Raw genomic sequence first — 17,060 nt, 5'->3', positions numbered from 1 at the left:
CCATTACCAAGGGCAGCGCTCCCCTGGGACGTAGCACTGGATCTACATTTTCTATTTCCACGTGTGGTTGGTGTTTCCAGACTGCCAGAAATGACCTGGGTGGCACTGTAGGTACCATTTAGCATTACTCACACTACTTCTTGAAATATGTGCCGAAACTCCTTTGCCACATATGACAGGTATTTTTTTTTCTCCTCATTCTTGTACCACCTTCCTTAAATCTATGAAAATTTAGTTTGCATAACAGGATTTATGACTGTGTCAAACATGGAATTGGTTTAATATGTAAAGCTCAGGTATATTTCACATTTGGGAATATTTGGATATGGTGCCTTGAGCCCAGAGTGCTTATAGTGAACAGCCACAGTATGCTACTGCCTTATTCCCCCACAAAACCAAGAAGTGTAACAATAAAGTCTTTTCATAGTTACCTTTCAAACAAGATAACAAGACTTATTGCCTGCTATGCTAGTAGGTTTCCATTCTTCCACCTCCTAAAACATATAGCTACAAAAATGTATTTGTTTACTATAATATTACATAGAAAAAGTGAGTATACAAAAACGAGAAATAAACTCGGAACTGACAGACTCATGCTCATTTCTTGATTTAAGACTCTGAACAGTCACCCTGAATCTCATTTATCTTTTTATGGAATACAGAACAATACATTTTCCCCTATATATTCAGTATAATTTAAAATATGCCACTTTTATTTTCAGTTATATCTATCTTTCTTTCAAAATCCATTGTCTGACTGAGGTGACTCATCTGACATCTGTATAAACAGATACATGGTTCCAAAGGTGTTGCACTGGAAGATCTTCTCAATGAGGAAGATTTCCTTAGCTATAAATCTTGTTACAGAAATGATGTATTTGAAGTGACTGTAATATCTTATCAAAATAAAGATGAAAGTTGCTTGGTGTTTTCACGACTAAAATATCATCAAGGCCTTCTGAAAAAAATGAAGAGAGAACAAAAAATTGCGTACAGCTCCACATAGAGCCAGCAAACTGTCAGGGTCATCCATACCTCCCTTCTGTCTCCTCCTCCTCTTCCTTCAGCAAATTCAAAGACCTTGGAGGCAGCACAGCTCTGGCCAGAGCACTCCATGCAGCAAGTATCAGGTACAGGGCCACCTATTCCATTTTCTGCTCTCCTGTTCTTACAAATAAGATTTTTTAAGCTATCCCAAAAGATCAGGAAAATTGTTTAAGTGGCTTATTTAAGAAAAAAAATATGTAACTGTTTTAATCAAAAAAAAAAAAAGTATGCTGAATTTGTCAACTTCAGTAATCAAAACAAAATGTCAAGTCATACCTCTAAATGTCATTAGAGTGGCTTAAAACTGAGATTAAAATAGATGTAAATTTATATTAATTGTGTTCTATTTTCTAGAGCTTTTAAAGTTCATTTTCTCAACCCTGACTCTATAAGGAGGTGACAACTCATATCAAAAGAAAGAAGAGATGGAGAACATGATATTCTTCCTGCCTGATGCCAGTAGTTGAAAACAAACAAACAACAACAACAACAAAAAAAAACAAAAACAAAAATAAGAATCTGTGGCAAACAAGAACAGAACACCAAGCAAGAGAAGTGTCCAATTATTGTACCTTAATCCTTCACCAGAGGTGCACCGCAGCATTACGTGAATTCCAGTCCTAGCACCCAGGCTGTGTAATTATGCTACATACTATGGAGCACAAAGGTTAAAAAAAAAAAAAAAAAAAAAAAAAAAAAAAAAAAAAAAAAGCAGAGTTCAGCCTCCATTTGCTGACACGAAGCAGCAGCTGAACCCCCCCATTTTTTCTCCACCCGTGTTTTTCACATTTCACTGCAAGAAAAGGGGTCTATAAAGCCTCAAGCCTTTGTCTGCTGCTCAGCACAAATAAGAAGGATGGAATTGGAAAAAAGCAGTGATGTTAACTGAAGCACGCCAGTTTCACCCCCATCAGGGCACGTTTCCCTTGGCCCTAAGCATGCACCAGCTCTGCTGCTGTTCTGAGGAGCCAAATGGCTTCACTGGCAAGAAGGAAGAACTCCAGCAACTGTACAGAAAACTTCACAATCTTTCAGCTATCAGAATAAAACAAGGATATTCTTGCAGGTTTTATTTCTTTAACTATTCTGTATCTAACACATTTAAGTTTACCTTAAAGGTTTTGTCTAAAAAGCCTGACCTTTATATGTGCAATAATAATAAAAAAAAATTTCTTTTCCCCACTAAGCAAGCAATGACCTCTCTGTCTCTTGTGCCTTGCATGCATCACATTCACTATGACTTCATACCGCATTGTAGTGTTGCCTGATATTGGACAGTACGCCTGAAATTGGTTATTTTTTCCTCTGGATATAGTTATTTCTGAAATACAGTAGTGGAAACCTGAGTAGCACACTAAGGACTCAGGAAGCATTATGATTCCTCTGCTTCTACCAAGGATTATTTCAGTCACTGATTTCTACTCTGTTCATCTTACCCATCTCCTTTCACTTCCAAGCTTTCAGAACTGTAGCAGGATAGAAATATGGGACAGATGACATTCGCCTGTGTTCTGCTGTTTATCTTATGAACAGCAATTGAGAAGACCTATAATCACGTTTCCAAGTCTACTTTTTAATGCTGCAAACTGTATAAGCCATTTTTTTTTTTTTTTTTTTTTTTTTTTAAAAAAAGAGAAGTCAGAGAAAGAAGTTTCATTCTGGGCCTTCCCAAACCTAAAGAGCAAGTTTACAACATTTACACAGAAGAACAAGCTGTTATTCTACCTGAATTGTTAAATGCAATAAAAGCTGGCATCAGCGACTTAGAAGCCTTTTACCCCACTGCTAACCTGCGGTACAACACGAGCAGTCTTGGTTCTGTTCTAGCCCTGAAAAGGAAGCACAGGCCAGCGGTTACAGGCAGCTCAGACGAGCACATCACTCAGACAGCAACACACGCACGCGTTCAGAAGCAATACACTGTCACCTGCCACACAGCAGACACAGACTGTGCCTCTCGTTCTGCCACAAGTAACCTCTGAGATCCCAGCTTTAAGACTGAAGATGGGTAACTGCCTTACTCCCAGAACTAAGTGTTCAGACATGCACATATGCACAAGCAATGTTTTTGCTTGTTACTCCTGAGATCTTTTAAACTACAAGATCTCAAACATGTGCTTGGCTACCCCCACAAAGAGGCTGTGATGCTCCACATGCAGTGCCTCAGGCTGCATTAGATGGGCAATCCCTCCAGACCACTGCCTCACTCAAACGAGGCCTTGGCCATCCCTCCAAACCCTGCCACAGTCACGTGCCAAAACAGGCTGTTGGTTTTTTTTTTTTCCACCAATAAAAATGGTGCCACATTCCTACATCTTTGCATATCGCACTCTGAAGAAGCTTGCATGTGTTTCACACAATTTGGGAATCTCCGCACCAAACGTGAAATGTATTAAATGACAGCTTTTTTCTCCCTTCTGGGCAGCCCAGGCAGTAGTCTGCAAGAGACAGGGTAATTCAGCTGAAGAACAGAACATAAATCAGGCCAGCTGCAAAATCTGACCCCAGTCTATGTGCTCCCACTGCTCCGAAATGACATAATCCATCATCCAAAACGCCCTCATGTCAGCTTGCAGAGGTTGTGGCTCAGCACTGGAAAGAGCTACAGTCAAAAATGGAACAAAGCCCTATGAGATATCAGGAGGAGGTATACCCAACACTTAATTTGTTCCTTCCCCCCGCTCCCCAAACTATGTGGAGCTTTTTCCTACCATTGCTCACCACTAATTACTCAAAAAAAAAAAAAAAAACAAAAAAAAACAAAAAAAAAAACTTGTCTGAACTCCTGTGGAAATAGAAGTTCTGCATTTTGGTGAGAGGAGTGCATCTGCGTGCATATCAAAAAAGGCAAAGAGGCCTCGGCAGGAAAGAACCAAGCAAACAGGGCTGTGGCAGCACACAATTTTAAAGCCACTTTTACGCTGTCCTTCATTTGTGTTCCCTCATTCTGCTCAGGAAAACTTTGCTATGGTTTTGAGAGAGTCTCAGGAAGTCAGGCGTGAGATGCCCACTACACTTCATTTGCAATTTTTGTCCACGTTTTTCTCTCTGGGACATATCGTACCACGTGTAACAGAAGCATTACATCCAGTCTGCAGTCTTGGTGGAAATCCAAGGTTAATTACTTTTTCCAGCAATATTTGGCACAGGAGGGAGCCAATGTACATTGACAGGTACCTTGCACAAGTTACAAGCTTTCAGAGTGAAGACATTTCAAACATCATCTACGTGTACCTCCCCATGCAAACTGCTTCATATCTTCTTGCCTCCTTCCACTTGTCAGTTCTGAATATTTAGATCACAAATTCTTCCAGTCTAGGACTCTCTTACTCTGCACACACCAAAGCCTTACACGCATCAATCTGAGCACATCACAAGCGAACTGGTGCTCATTCATCCTATTTACAGACATTTCTAGGCTTTAGCAGCAAACGCAAAACGTTACTGTGGAAGAAAAAGCCCAATGCTATACCATGGATGACCCTGGGGATGTAATAAGCTCTGGGTCTCTCATAAATGCCCTGCCAGTTCCACTGCATGGCTCAGCCGCAGCCGTTTCATCAACCAGAAGACAGCAGCTTGCTGCCACTGCTGCAACAACCCCCAGGACAGGCTCAAAAGGGTTATGCACTGGTAAGAAACTCCAGCAGACACAGCTCACTACAGGCTGAGGACGCACAGCTGTATACGTCTGAACTCCAGGTTCAGTCCTTGTTGGCATCAATTTGTCAAGGAAAAGAACACGCCAACAGTTCTGGCGATGCTAACTAAAAAGAGATCCAGAAAGTTAAGACTGAAGGCTAACAATTCGTCTGCCCAGCTCCAGCTGTACAAAAATTGAGTGTCCAAGCCTGAACTAATCTTCTAGGCTCCTATTATGCTGAATGGGAAGAGACAGGCACCTCAAGGAAGAAGAAAAATGGCTCAGCTGGCGTGCCCACTGCCATTTCCTCTCATCCCTTCGACTACAGAGGGAGCTTAGACAAACAACTTGAGCACAACTAACTTCCAGGCAGCTATACGCAGGTGAAAGATTCCTTCGCGTGAGGTCTAGATTGCTGGGGACAAGGCATTTGTGCAGAATTTCTGCACCGGCATGGCAGAAACCACTTTAATTGCGATTAGCACACTACTCTAATTATTCCTGTACTTCACAATCATCTCTAGGGTGATTTTATTTAAGGCTCTTTCTATACATGCTGACTACGTTATCTTAAAACTCAAGCCAAAGCATTTGTTATTTATTAATCAAGATATTTAATTAAGAATCAAATGCTGTCCTGCAAGTGTAAAATACCCAAAACCTCAGAAGGGAGCCTAACCAAACCGCAGCGCGTCACAAAACGAGTGAACCCATAGGCAGGCAACATTCAGTAAATCAGAGAAAAAGAAGTTAATGTTCCTACTAGTAAAACTGAATTTATTCCTTTCGCAGCAAGTCCTAGTGGTGGGTGCTGTTCATATATATGGTTGACGTCTTTAATACCAAGGAACTCAAACTCTTTAAGACATCAAACGTAGATGGAGAAAACATATCTCAAAAACAGGTTTTCCAGCACAGGCGTCCTAGATTTCTGTGAGGAGTCAGGTGTTCGTCTTTATCCGAGTTATTTTAAAAGACACAAGAGCAATGTGACAGGACTGGGAGGGGAGCGAGGCCGTGTAGACCTCTGCCAAGACAAAAATTTGGCTTTCCCAGCACAGGAGGAGCTGCGTAACACACCCACCACACGGACACGAGGCAAACCGAGCGTGCTCACAGCCCCCTTTCCCCACACAGCTCCCGAGCAGCCAGACAAATCCGAGGAAGCGCCTGGCTGCGGCTTTAACCCGGGCCCCTCGCCTCAGGACGAGAGGGGCCGGGGGAGCGCGCTGTGAGGGGCGGGGCGCGAAATGGCCGCCAGGGGGCGCGGCGGGGCCGGGGCGCGGGGGTGCGGGTGCCGGTGCCGGGCTCGGCGGGGCTGAGCGGGGCTGCCCCGGGGCATCGTGCTGCCGGCACCCCGCTCAGCCGCCCCCCGGCCCCACTTACATGGTGCTGGCGAAGGGCGGCGGCGGGTAGTAGCCGAAGGGCTCCCGGAGGGTTTTGACGGCGCGCTGAGGTGGCGGAGGGGGCTCCAGCCCGCCGTTGACGCCTCTCCAGCCGCGGCGCCGGCGCTGCTGCTCCTCTTCCTCTGCCCCTTCCTCCTCCTCCTCCTCCTCCTCCTCCTCGTCCTGCTGCTGGTGCTGCGGGGGGAAGGTCACTCTCCCCTGCTCCTTGCTCTTCCGGCTCTTGCTGGACATGGTCGGTGGCCCCTGCTGCTGCTGCCGCTCGCCGTGCAGCGCCGGGGAAGGCGGCAGGAGGAGGAGGCGGAGGCAGAAAGCCCTGCCCGGCGCCGGGCACAGCACCTGCAAGGGCACAAACCCTGCCCGCAAGCCCCCCGCCGCCCCTCTGCCCTCTCCTCCGTGCCGGCGAGCGGGGAGGCGAGCGACAGACGGGGCTCCCGGCGGCGACGGCGGCGGCTCTGCCCCTCTCCTCCCCCTGGCATCCTCCCTCGCTAGGGCACCATCGCTACTGAGGCGGCGGCACCGGCAACCGGCCGAGGAGGGGCCGGGGCCGCCTCCGCCACCTGCGGCCACCACCAGCAACGCCCCCGCCCAGCGGCCGCCCCGGGGCGGGGCGGCAGCCGCCCGGTGTCGAGCGGCTCCCCTGGCTTTAAGAGGCTGGATGCGAGACTCTAGGGAGCCCTGGAAGGCGGCCACAGCCTGGGGGGGACCCCCGGGGCCCCTCAGCCAGGGGCGAGCGGGAACGCCGTGAGGCGCCCTGAGGCGGCTGCTGCCGCGGTGCTCCGCGCCTCAGGGGCCCGCGCCCCACAGCGGTGCCCAGCCCCTAAAAAGTCCCCCCAAAACTAACTCGCTCCTCTCAGAAACAGTCTTGCCCCGCGCGAGGGGTAGTGGAAGGAAGATTTTCTAGTGAAAATAGCGGATTTCTGACGGGCTTGGCGCTGGTGAGAGTCCAGCTTTCCAAAAGTAGTCCGAGTGACCGATCTGAGGCTACGTGGTGTAAAGCTCGCAGCGGTGCGAGGTGTGAGGACGCCTGTTGCATGCGATCAGCGCTAATTGTGCTCCACAGACACCCGTCGTGAGGGTTCCTGCTGTACAGAGACATTACATGTGCAGAGATGTTACATCTCTGCAAGATTTTCAGGGCATTATGCGGTAGGGAAAATATCGCAAAACTGCAACCCCATTAAATTCAAGGCAGGCTGTGGGTATTTTCATACACAGGTTATGCAGAAGAGTAGGTACACAAAAACTACATGTGTTGATTTACATATACAATTCAGCCATTGCTTTACCTGCATGCTGCTGAGGTGACATTTTTCTCTCGCTTTAAACTTTCTCAAAGCACTCTGTGGCCGTCAGCGTGAATTTGCATGAACCTGTATTCAGAAACTCAGATCCCGGTGAAATTGAAATTCATGCAGGTTTTCCAATTGCTTCAGAGAAAGTGGACTTTAAATCCAAATGCAACTGCGTAGATGGATTTCTCACTGCTGAGCCGCACTAAATAGACACGGTACAAAATGCTCACTACCTCATGCTGTATGCTTTTCAGGATCAGCCAAGCTTTTGCCTTTATTGTTTTCCACACATAGAAAATTTGTACTGATGAAGCAAAGGAAAAAACAACCATGACTTTCACTAAGATGATTTAGTCTGCTACAACTTTGAGGAAAGAACTGCTTTGGATTTTTTTTGTAAGTGTAATTAGTTTGCATTTTAAACTATTCATGGAGGTGGGTTTTTATGTCTTTTGTCTCACGAAAAGCCCATTTAGCTTCACTGGAATGACATGCGTGGTATGTATGGAAAGAGGAAATTTTGCTTTCTGTGGAACTGATGTATTATACAGCTACAGTAACTTTGAACTACTTGGGGTTATTCCTTTAGGACAGTCTAGGTGTCTAGGCTAGTTATACACAACAAATAAGTATTACATATTATAGAATATAGGCATGCAACAATCTGTTCGTTTGCATCAAGCTTTGTGTTCTGGCAGGGGCCCTTTGGCTTACAACAAGGATAGTGCCCATATTGTATTCTGTTTTCCTCTGTTTTCACAGTGGGCTACACAAATGTGCTTTCTATTGCCTCTACAGTTTCTCCTGAGAACAAAATATAGAAGTAGAGCTGAAAGTAGATGAAAAATGCTCTTGCTTCCCAAACATATACTCAAAGTGAGGTTCCCACATATCACAGTTTCTTTTCTTTTCTTTTCTTTTCAGAAACAGATAAAAGGGTTATTTAATGTTGGTTCTTTGCTGTAAGAAAGTCACACTGCTGCTTTGTCTGTTGTGCTTCATATCACTAATTTGTATTAGGTGTTCCACAGACTGTATTTTTCATGATCTGAGTATTGTCTAAAGAGAAATTGGTTTGCTGTTTCTACAGTGAAGGTTAATGACTACTATCTATTCAATTATCCAAGCCACTAAGATACTGCACTTGGAAGGGATCCTTGCAGCAGCCTTCTTGATGCATCCCTCCTTTTTGAGGGGTAAATTGCTGCTAACTCTCCAAGCAATTACAATGCTACGTATTACAGTATATAATTCATCCCACAGAACTTTCCCCTGAACTGTTTCCAAAGTCTGGTAACTTTTTTACAGCGTAATACCCTAGCAACATGGACTTCTGACAAATCTGCTCCACCTCACCACCATCACTGTGTTCTCCTCAATGCCCATGTTAGAGGGGAAGTGCCAGTCCAGTTTTTCATAGAGGGGAACATTTTGTCTTGATATTGAAGGAGAAGGATAATACAAGAAAAAATGACCAAATCATCTTTCTCATGATACAGTTCCAAAGCTGCCCAGCCAAAATGCAGTGCTCCTAATGTGCATTTAGATTAAGTGCTCTTCTTCATCCTGCCCTTCCTGCTTTGCTTGCTTTCTGGTCAATTTTGGCCAGAACTTGCTTGCATGTGAACTCTCCTGCCCAATAACGGTGGAGAATTTTTTCTCTTTGTTTATTTGAAGGAAATCCTACCCAAAAAACTAATCAGGATGGGAAGAAGAGAATGCATTATATATCTCAAATGCACTTTGTATGGTTATAGTCTTAGAATTATTTTGTATTCCCAACTGAAATGTGTAGGAAAACAACCTCAGTCATATTAAAATTATATACAGAAAAATTACCCCAGTTTGAAGGATCAGGCTGCTACTAGAACACAGTATCAGGACAGGGATATAAGAATCTTTGATTAGACTTCAGCCATTGCTGCCTTTACCTGATGGCAAGAATTTAAGAATCATTGCTGTGTCAAAGTGCCAGATTCAGACAAAGAAGATGCATTAAGCTACATTTCTGAAACACCAGAACAAGCAAGGAACCTGTCTAGTGACTCTGTACATTCAAAATTCAGGGCATGGCCAAATGTTCTTGAAGAAGGACTTTTGATCATGAGCCATTTACACATTTTTGAAAATGTTAACAATGTTAGTAGTCCTGATGTTCCAAAATCATTATTCTTCCCCAAAATATTTGATGTTATCAAAGTATCAGATGTCAGTGCAACCAAGCTATGAAACGTGAGTGAAATACCAGGCTGACCAACACAGGAAGGCTTGTGCCGTCTGTTGCTCAGCTGGTTAAAGACTGTACAGTCAATGCCAGCCTTGTGCAGTTTGTGAACACTGACTTGAATTTACAGGGTTTTGAAGTGATGTCATTTTAATTTAGAAAAACGTTTCCTGGAAGTTGCTTAGACAGAGTGAAGAAAAAAAAAGCATACTACTGTAAGGACAGAGACTGATAGAAAAGCCTGACAGATTTACAGCAAACAGTGAAGCACAACAGATACAATATAATATTATCAAAGGTGCTGTTTGCAAGATGATTCTTCATGCTTTTGTTTGTTGGGGACATTAAATCCATAGTATTAATCCATAAGTATTTCATGTTCAAATTGTAATGAGGCCGGAATAGAGGCCCTCATTCCTTTCACCAGGGTGGCTTGATCGAGACAGGTTGAAATCAGATTGGAATGGGGTTTTGTTTGCATGGATCAGCTACTCCCTGCTGGAATTTTTCTGTTTTCAACATTATGAAAAATATACAATTCAGATTTAAAAATTTCTGTTGGTAGTATTCTTCAGCTGAAAGTAAGTCATCAAAAACAGCATTTCTAAATAGAAGTAAGGTGTCTAAAGAACCAACAGTAATAAATTTCCTTGAAACACTGTTGAAAACATGAGTTCCAAATTTATCTTTCTCTCTTTTCTCCCTCTCTTTTATTATTTTTTTTTCCAGTTTCTTTAAAAGAGGCAAATGAATGGCATAAAGATCTGAAATGCAGTAACAGGCATCACAGCTGGCATTCATGAGCCAGACATATCAGGAAATACATTCAGATTTTAGCCTAAACTAGCATAGCAGTAATGCTTTTCAGGTCTGTGAAGCACCTAGCTGAGTGGAGATGCAAATCAGTAAGGCTGTGACAGGTAATGGGGAAAAAAGGTCATTTAATGAATATACTCAGGGGGTTTCTCGTGGCAGAAGTTTTCTGCGAGGTACATTTAAAAAACATTAATTCAAAGATAAATTTACCCTGCTTGTTGAAACGTGGATTGTTGACATTAAAACCTTCTTGTTGAAGCAAAGTGATTTAGATTTAAGAGTCAGCAGTATGCAAGAAACCTCTAGTAACAATTTCCCTTGCAGAATAACCTTGTATGCCATACGATTATGTCAAATGATTGTTTTGCAGCTTTATAAAGAAGTCAGAGTATCTCCTCTCAAGAGACAAAACGGTGTTTCTTTATTTGCTTGAAGAGATGGGTAAAGAGAGGCAAAAAGACACTCACGGTAATGCTAGAAATAGAATCCAGGTCGTGCAGTACACAGAACCCTTCTCTAACGTGTGTGTGTACTACTTTCATGAAAATTGGGAAGTTGGTGGGAATAGCAACAGTGTAATGAAAGCAAAATTGGCCTTCTTTGCCTCATACTGGGAATTTGCCTACTTGCCAAGAACCCAGTGTTTTCAAGGACGTTTAGCTCCTACACCAAGGACTTCTATGAAAGTCTAAACAGGTTAATCAGCATGAAGAAAAAAGAAAGAGTGATGTGATGTCACTGATCTGTAAGCACATCTCAGCCTCAGAGCTAATATTATGATTCAAGGTTTTAAAATTAGATGAAAAGATAAATTCCTGAGGCTTGAGCCTGTATTTTCATACACACTGTGCAGCCGTTCAGGCCCAGGCAGTGTGTGTGTGTTGGGGGGGGGGGTGGGTGTATAAAATACTGTCAAATCACCCACTTGAAACCAGGCTCTCAGAGCTGGGTATTGCAGTTGTATTATGTGGTCTACTTTATGATATTAAAAAGGCTACTGAAGTCTCCTGCCAATAAAACCATTAGACAGATACTAGCTACATTTTCTAAGGCCTGCAAAATGTCTATCTGCACAAAATGTGCAAATATCCTTATTTGTTTATTTATTTATTTTTACATAAATATTTTTTTTTGCATAAATAAATTTATTTTTACATAAATAAATTTTTACAAGTGGCAACTGTGTGTACATTTACACGTTTGCAACTGTTATTTCCATTTTTCTAAGGCAAGCCAGATACTTCTTTGAATATATCCAATGTCTTTGCACACATCTGAACAAATCCACAGGATTCTGAACCTACATGAGTAGTTTTATTCCTCTCTTTCACTTATTCTAGTAGAAATTGGAAGTTAATGAATGTGCTACTAGGAAAGGGACTGCAGAACCAATTCCCTTATCTGTACATTGCCCCGAAAACTGTATATAGCTTATAAACTTGGAAAAGGTACACTTTTCTGTGCAGTAAGAATTGCTTTACTTATCATTTTTATATGAGGCTGGATTTTCTTCCTTGTATTAGTTTCTCTGTCCCTGTCTCATTCAATACTCCCTGCAAATGCAAACAGGAACCTTACCCTGTTGCAAAGTGGATGCTGGCAACCAAGTGATAAGTAAAATTTTTGTCACAGGACAACATCTTTAACTACTGCATGTTTTTTTTTGACAGCATCGCGAATATGGGTGGGTGAATACAATGCATCCTGCTACGCCCTTGCCAGTTGTCAGAGAAAAGTTTATCACGTGCGTATTCGGTGTTTCAGTTTATTATGTGTTCTGACCCTCAGGGTGGGACTAGCAACCCTTTCTCTTCAAGGTCATCAAGCTGAGTATAGAACAAGAGAATTACTGAGTGAATGCCTCAAATTAGCCCCAGATACAGGTATTAAGGGTCAGGTCTGGCAAGGCACAAGCTGTGATCCCATAGAATTTTGTCGGTATTGGCATCATGAGACCACTCCCCACGTGAAAGCTAAATCAGGAATTGTAAAGTTCAGGAGTTTTGCTAGGATGATGCATTTTACAGGGATAAGCTCAGGAAAGATTGTTATCGGGAGGCACACGTACACAGCCCGGTGGCTCTGTCATACTCGGGTTTTATTCCGCTTCATCACTGCTCAGTGTAAAACCCCTGAGTTTTGTGTGAGTAGGGAAGGCTCACTGGGAAAATCACAACTGAACACACCCTGTTTTTCAGACAGATTTCTGAGGAGAGTTGCTAGACTGACAGCCCCAAATCAAAGTCTCATGGAAATCCTTGGGACACCATTTGGGAAGCAGTAGCACCATGCTTCCCACTTTATCTTGCTCTGGAGGGACCACTTCTGACAACAACTGATTTATTGTGTGCATCTCTAAGGAAGCACTCTGCAGGCACAGACCACGGTCAGGCACTCAGCCCTACCTGAAACCCAGCAGAGATGGGGTTCAGAGCCAGTGTCTGCTATCCACCTCTGGCTTCCAGACCTTGCCCTCCAGCGTGCTGTGGTACCAGTAAAGAAGACAGATGTTTGCCTTCTGGAAGTGGTTGCTGCAACCTCATGCAGGGCATCAGCTGGGGAAACCTTCTGGCCACTGCCTTGTTTTGCCATATTTCAGCAAGAGACCTCCAGCAAGGGCTGTCCCTTCTGCTTACTCCTTCCCTCGCCCTCCAGGTTTGCAGGACACATTCTGTAAACAACTAATGAGATTGAGCGTCACGGTGGATGTATGGAGTGCAGAGTAGCTCCTATTTTAGCAAATTAGCAATGATTTCTGTCCAGTGCGAGTAATTAAGTCTGAATGTATTTGGACACAATTCAATTTTTCTCTAATTGGGGGAGCAGGATCTGAGTCACTGTGGGGATGAGAAAAGGAGAAGCAGGGCATCATAAAAATAATAGCATGTAACAAACAGGCCACGTAACAAACTAAAACAGTTCACGATGGGTTTTAGATTCAGAAGCAAGTGGATTTTACAAGTTGTTTTTTTAATTGATACTGAAATTTATTTTAATTTGTGAGCACATTTACTCTCGTGACACCTTAAAAGAAAGAAAGTTAAGTAGCAGCTTACTGTTATAAAAGACAAATCTGAGTGACAAGCATAAGAAGGAGAAAATCCTCCATCCCGGTTTTCACCACTGAAAGCTCCTTTGCCCAGGCTGGCTGGTGGTTGGGGTTGGAAGATTACCTGATTCTGTCATAGTTTTCTGCCTAATTTTCTTAAATCACATCAGAGCCCCTGGATGAATACCACATGGTGCAAACTACTTGATGTGCCTCAAAGCATTCGATTCCTCTTGTTTGAAGAGAAGGAAAAACCACAGCGCAGAGTGTTCTGTGTGCTGATTGAAAATATAATCCTTCCTTCCATGCACTGCTGCGGGACAGGCGATAACACACCGCTGCTAACCACGTGAGTAACAGCAACCCAGTGGGTCGTCGGAGCCTCTTTGTTTCTGCATTGGAGGAACGGACAGCTCACTGCAAGGGGAGTAGACTGCAGGAAGATCCCGTGAAGCAGCGTAGCTGTGCTGTGAATGGGCAAACACCCTCCTGCAGAGCTCCGCAGTCGTTTGTGGCTAAGTGAGAAAATATTCAAGTATCTGGTGTGGCAAAAATCAGGCTTCGAGCTCCCACAGATAATTCTTACTCTTGAAATGGTTTGCTGCTCAGAGCACGGGGAAGCACAGAGCACTCTGAATGTCATCACTCCCAAGTGACCAGGAGATGATGATGGCAACTGGTGGATTAGTCTTAAGCCTGCTGGTGATAAGCTTATTATGAAGAGGGCACGACTTATCTCAGAAGTAAGATGTGCTCTGAGACGTTGAATAGGAAGTAATCAGAATCCATATGAGAGACAATGAAGCTATATACACGTCTGATAAAAGCAGCCACCAGCTGCCAGCTGTCTGCTCTTGTGTAGCACACAGTACCTTCAACTCCCACCAAATTCATACGTCCTACAAGGTTGGGGATCCCATGTACATGTTCTGTGCTATAAAATGAAATAAGATCCCATATGTACCTTAATTACAGCTTCCCTCCTTGTATGTAAGAGAAGACACTTTTCAGAAAATGGAGTGAGGAGATGCCAAAGTTTCTAGGAACTCAGAAATGCTCAATAACAGAAAAAATAATAGAAATGAAGAAACGGGTTTCTGTGCAAACAGACTTCACTTGCTGGCAACAGTCTTCCAAGCAACAAACAGGGAAAGTGTGAGAAAAGAGAGATAGGACTGTACTTATACATTATTCCCTGAAGCTTATCCAAAATCTAGTGATGATACAATATCTTTTCCCATGAAAATTAGCAAAACTCCACTGTTGTCAGTAACAGGTAGATGTCCTATTCAATTAATAGATATTTTGGGGACGAAGATGGTTGGAAAGGTAGGAGAAGGGTTAGAGAACCTCTGTGCTGCTGCCTTCCAACAGTCCGTGTTTCCCATCGCATGTGTGACCAGGTGCTGGCACAGAGAGATGGAGGCCACATTTCCCCTACCAGTATTCTCAGGACTTCATTTTCAAACTTCAGGAATTATTTAGGAAAGAAAACCTGGAAGGACGTTGTCACCTTTTTGGTGAGTTCAGCTCAATGGCAATGTTGCGGCCACTTCCAATGGAGTTTGAATTTCCTATTTTTCTTTTTATAAAAACAGTAACCCAAGCTCATGAAAAAAAATGGAAGAATTTTCCCCAGGATTTTAGAACACAGCCAAATTCAACCAGACTGGTACCTCAGACAAATCAAGGAGAAAAAGTAAATCTCAGGAGACCCCTGCAGATCACATTAATTTTTAAAAGGCACATGTCCTGGTTTTTAGGAGCCTTATGTCCTGGTTTTTAGGAGTAAATAGTAACTACGGTTCCCATTAAAACTCAAAATGAAACCAGAGATGCTTATTCAGCAAAAGAGCAGTAGAATGCAAACTATTTTGCAATAGCATGACAGACATAAGAAAATGTCTTCTATGTAGAAAGCATTTGTATGTCCACAACAGAGGTATTTCCACTTCCCTCAGTACTTTTCATCCCACTAACAGTTGAGTGTGAACTGAATGCAACAAGGCAGTCTTTGTCTAGGAATGGCCCCCTCCAGGACTTCTAAATTCAACTAAAGGGGACTGCTTTTGGTACTGCTGGAGAGCTCAAATAAAGTTTCTCTTAATAGCAAGAGGCAAGCACTGAAAAATTGGAATTTGAGCATCTATATCAGTCTACGAGCAAAAAGCGGTACAAATGGTTTCTTTATGAGATGAAACTGTTGTTGATAGAAACATATGACTGGCAAGTCAGAAACTTTGCAAAGCTGGGAATCTGGGTAATTTGGACTTTGATGTGGGCATCATGTGAAAGCCATGGAACAGATCCAAAGGCTTTTTCAAGGACTTGTTAAAAACACACATGCAAATATACATCCTGGGTGTAAAAACACCATGTAAAAGGACATACAGGATTATTTGAAAAACTGGTAGAAATAAAAATATGGCTTATATCAGATTCTGAGATTAATAAACACACTTTTATAAGTGCAATCTTCAAAAAATAACTAACCTGTAGTATTAGATACAATAATTTCAAGAGCCTCACACTTCCTATTTTCGAAATTATATCATAAGCCATCAAAGGGGAATCCTTTAACTTCTTAACAGTGAAACCACTTTCACTTAAAAACAGCTATTAGGTTTGTCCATTTGGAATGGTCTATTTTCAGATTCAGGCAGTGCTGAACATAATTCAGGATAATTTGAGCAAACCTTTTAATAAGAGTGAATCTGTTGTGTTACCCGTTCTGTGTGACACTCAAAAATGGAAGGGAGTGACTGCAAATCAGTGGATGACCATCTGACAGAAATGGTGTCTCAGTCATGTATGAGTGATAGAAATGTTTCTTGACTTACCTGCTTTTTCTTCTTGATGCTTTGTAATGAAAATACTTGTATCAGATAAAAATGACCCTAAATTATAAACCAATGCATTTTAAAAAGGGGAGGGTGAAATAATTGGGAACACAAGCAAAGGTCTACGATGATACAATGACTTTTCCAAAACCAGTGAGGTGCACAGGAAAAAATGAAATAATTTTGTGGAGAAGGCAATATTTGGTTCGGTCATCTTCAGAGATGACATCACCACAGAAATGAAGTAGATACTGAGATGGAATGGAGGGAAGAAAGGATCAGTGTCTGGGCATTTTCTTCCTTTTTTCCCCGTGAACCACCTCCCCAATTATCACTACGCAGCTCATTAGATCATGAAAGGGCTTCTGGACACTTTCCTTAATAGTGCCTCCCTGTAGCCCTATTACATTCCCCATTGTCTGATTGTGCTGAGCCAATTAAATAGTCAGCATCCAGTTTTGTGAAAACCACAAATGATATCCAGATAAATGGCACGAGCATGTCTTTGATTTTTGCAGGAGCTTCAAAGGAGAAAAGTAAGGGGGAAATTTTGCATAGAAAATCAAAAAAAGCTTCCCGTACCCAAGTTTCCTCCTTACATTCCTTTCCTTTGCCCGCCTTTCCTCTTCCCCCCTACCCTGCCATCCCCACACAGCAGAGTAACAACTATTAGTAGCCCAGGCATTTGAAGCTCACTTCAGTCGCAAAGCCCTGGCAGCAAATACCTGGCATTGCCGTGAGTT

General features: G+C 43.0%; 1 protein-coding gene across 1 annotated transcript in view; it reads right to left on the bottom strand.

The window, feature by feature from the left end:
- The window catches only part of TRPC3 (transient receptor potential cation channel subfamily C member 3), a gene marked incomplete at its 5' end in the record, with an annotated part of 40,321 nt that extends 33,994 nt beyond the window's left edge, over nucleotides 1-6,327 (bottom strand). Inside the window, one exon of the mRNA XM_084285510.1 lies at nucleotides 6,077-6,327. Within this exon, the coding sequence (XP_084141636.1) occupies nucleotides 6,077-6,327 (251 nt within the window). The remainder of the gene's footprint in view (nucleotides 1-6,076) is intronic.
- Nucleotides 6,328-17,060: the final 10,733 nt, after the last annotated feature.

This window comes from Netta rufina (assembly GCF_964035555.1).
Source record: "Netta rufina genome assembly, chromosome: 4".
Taxonomy (NCBI): Eukaryota; Metazoa; Chordata; class Aves; order Anseriformes; family Anatidae; genus Netta; species Netta rufina.
This window is presented reverse-complemented; position numbering and strand designations above follow the sequence as displayed.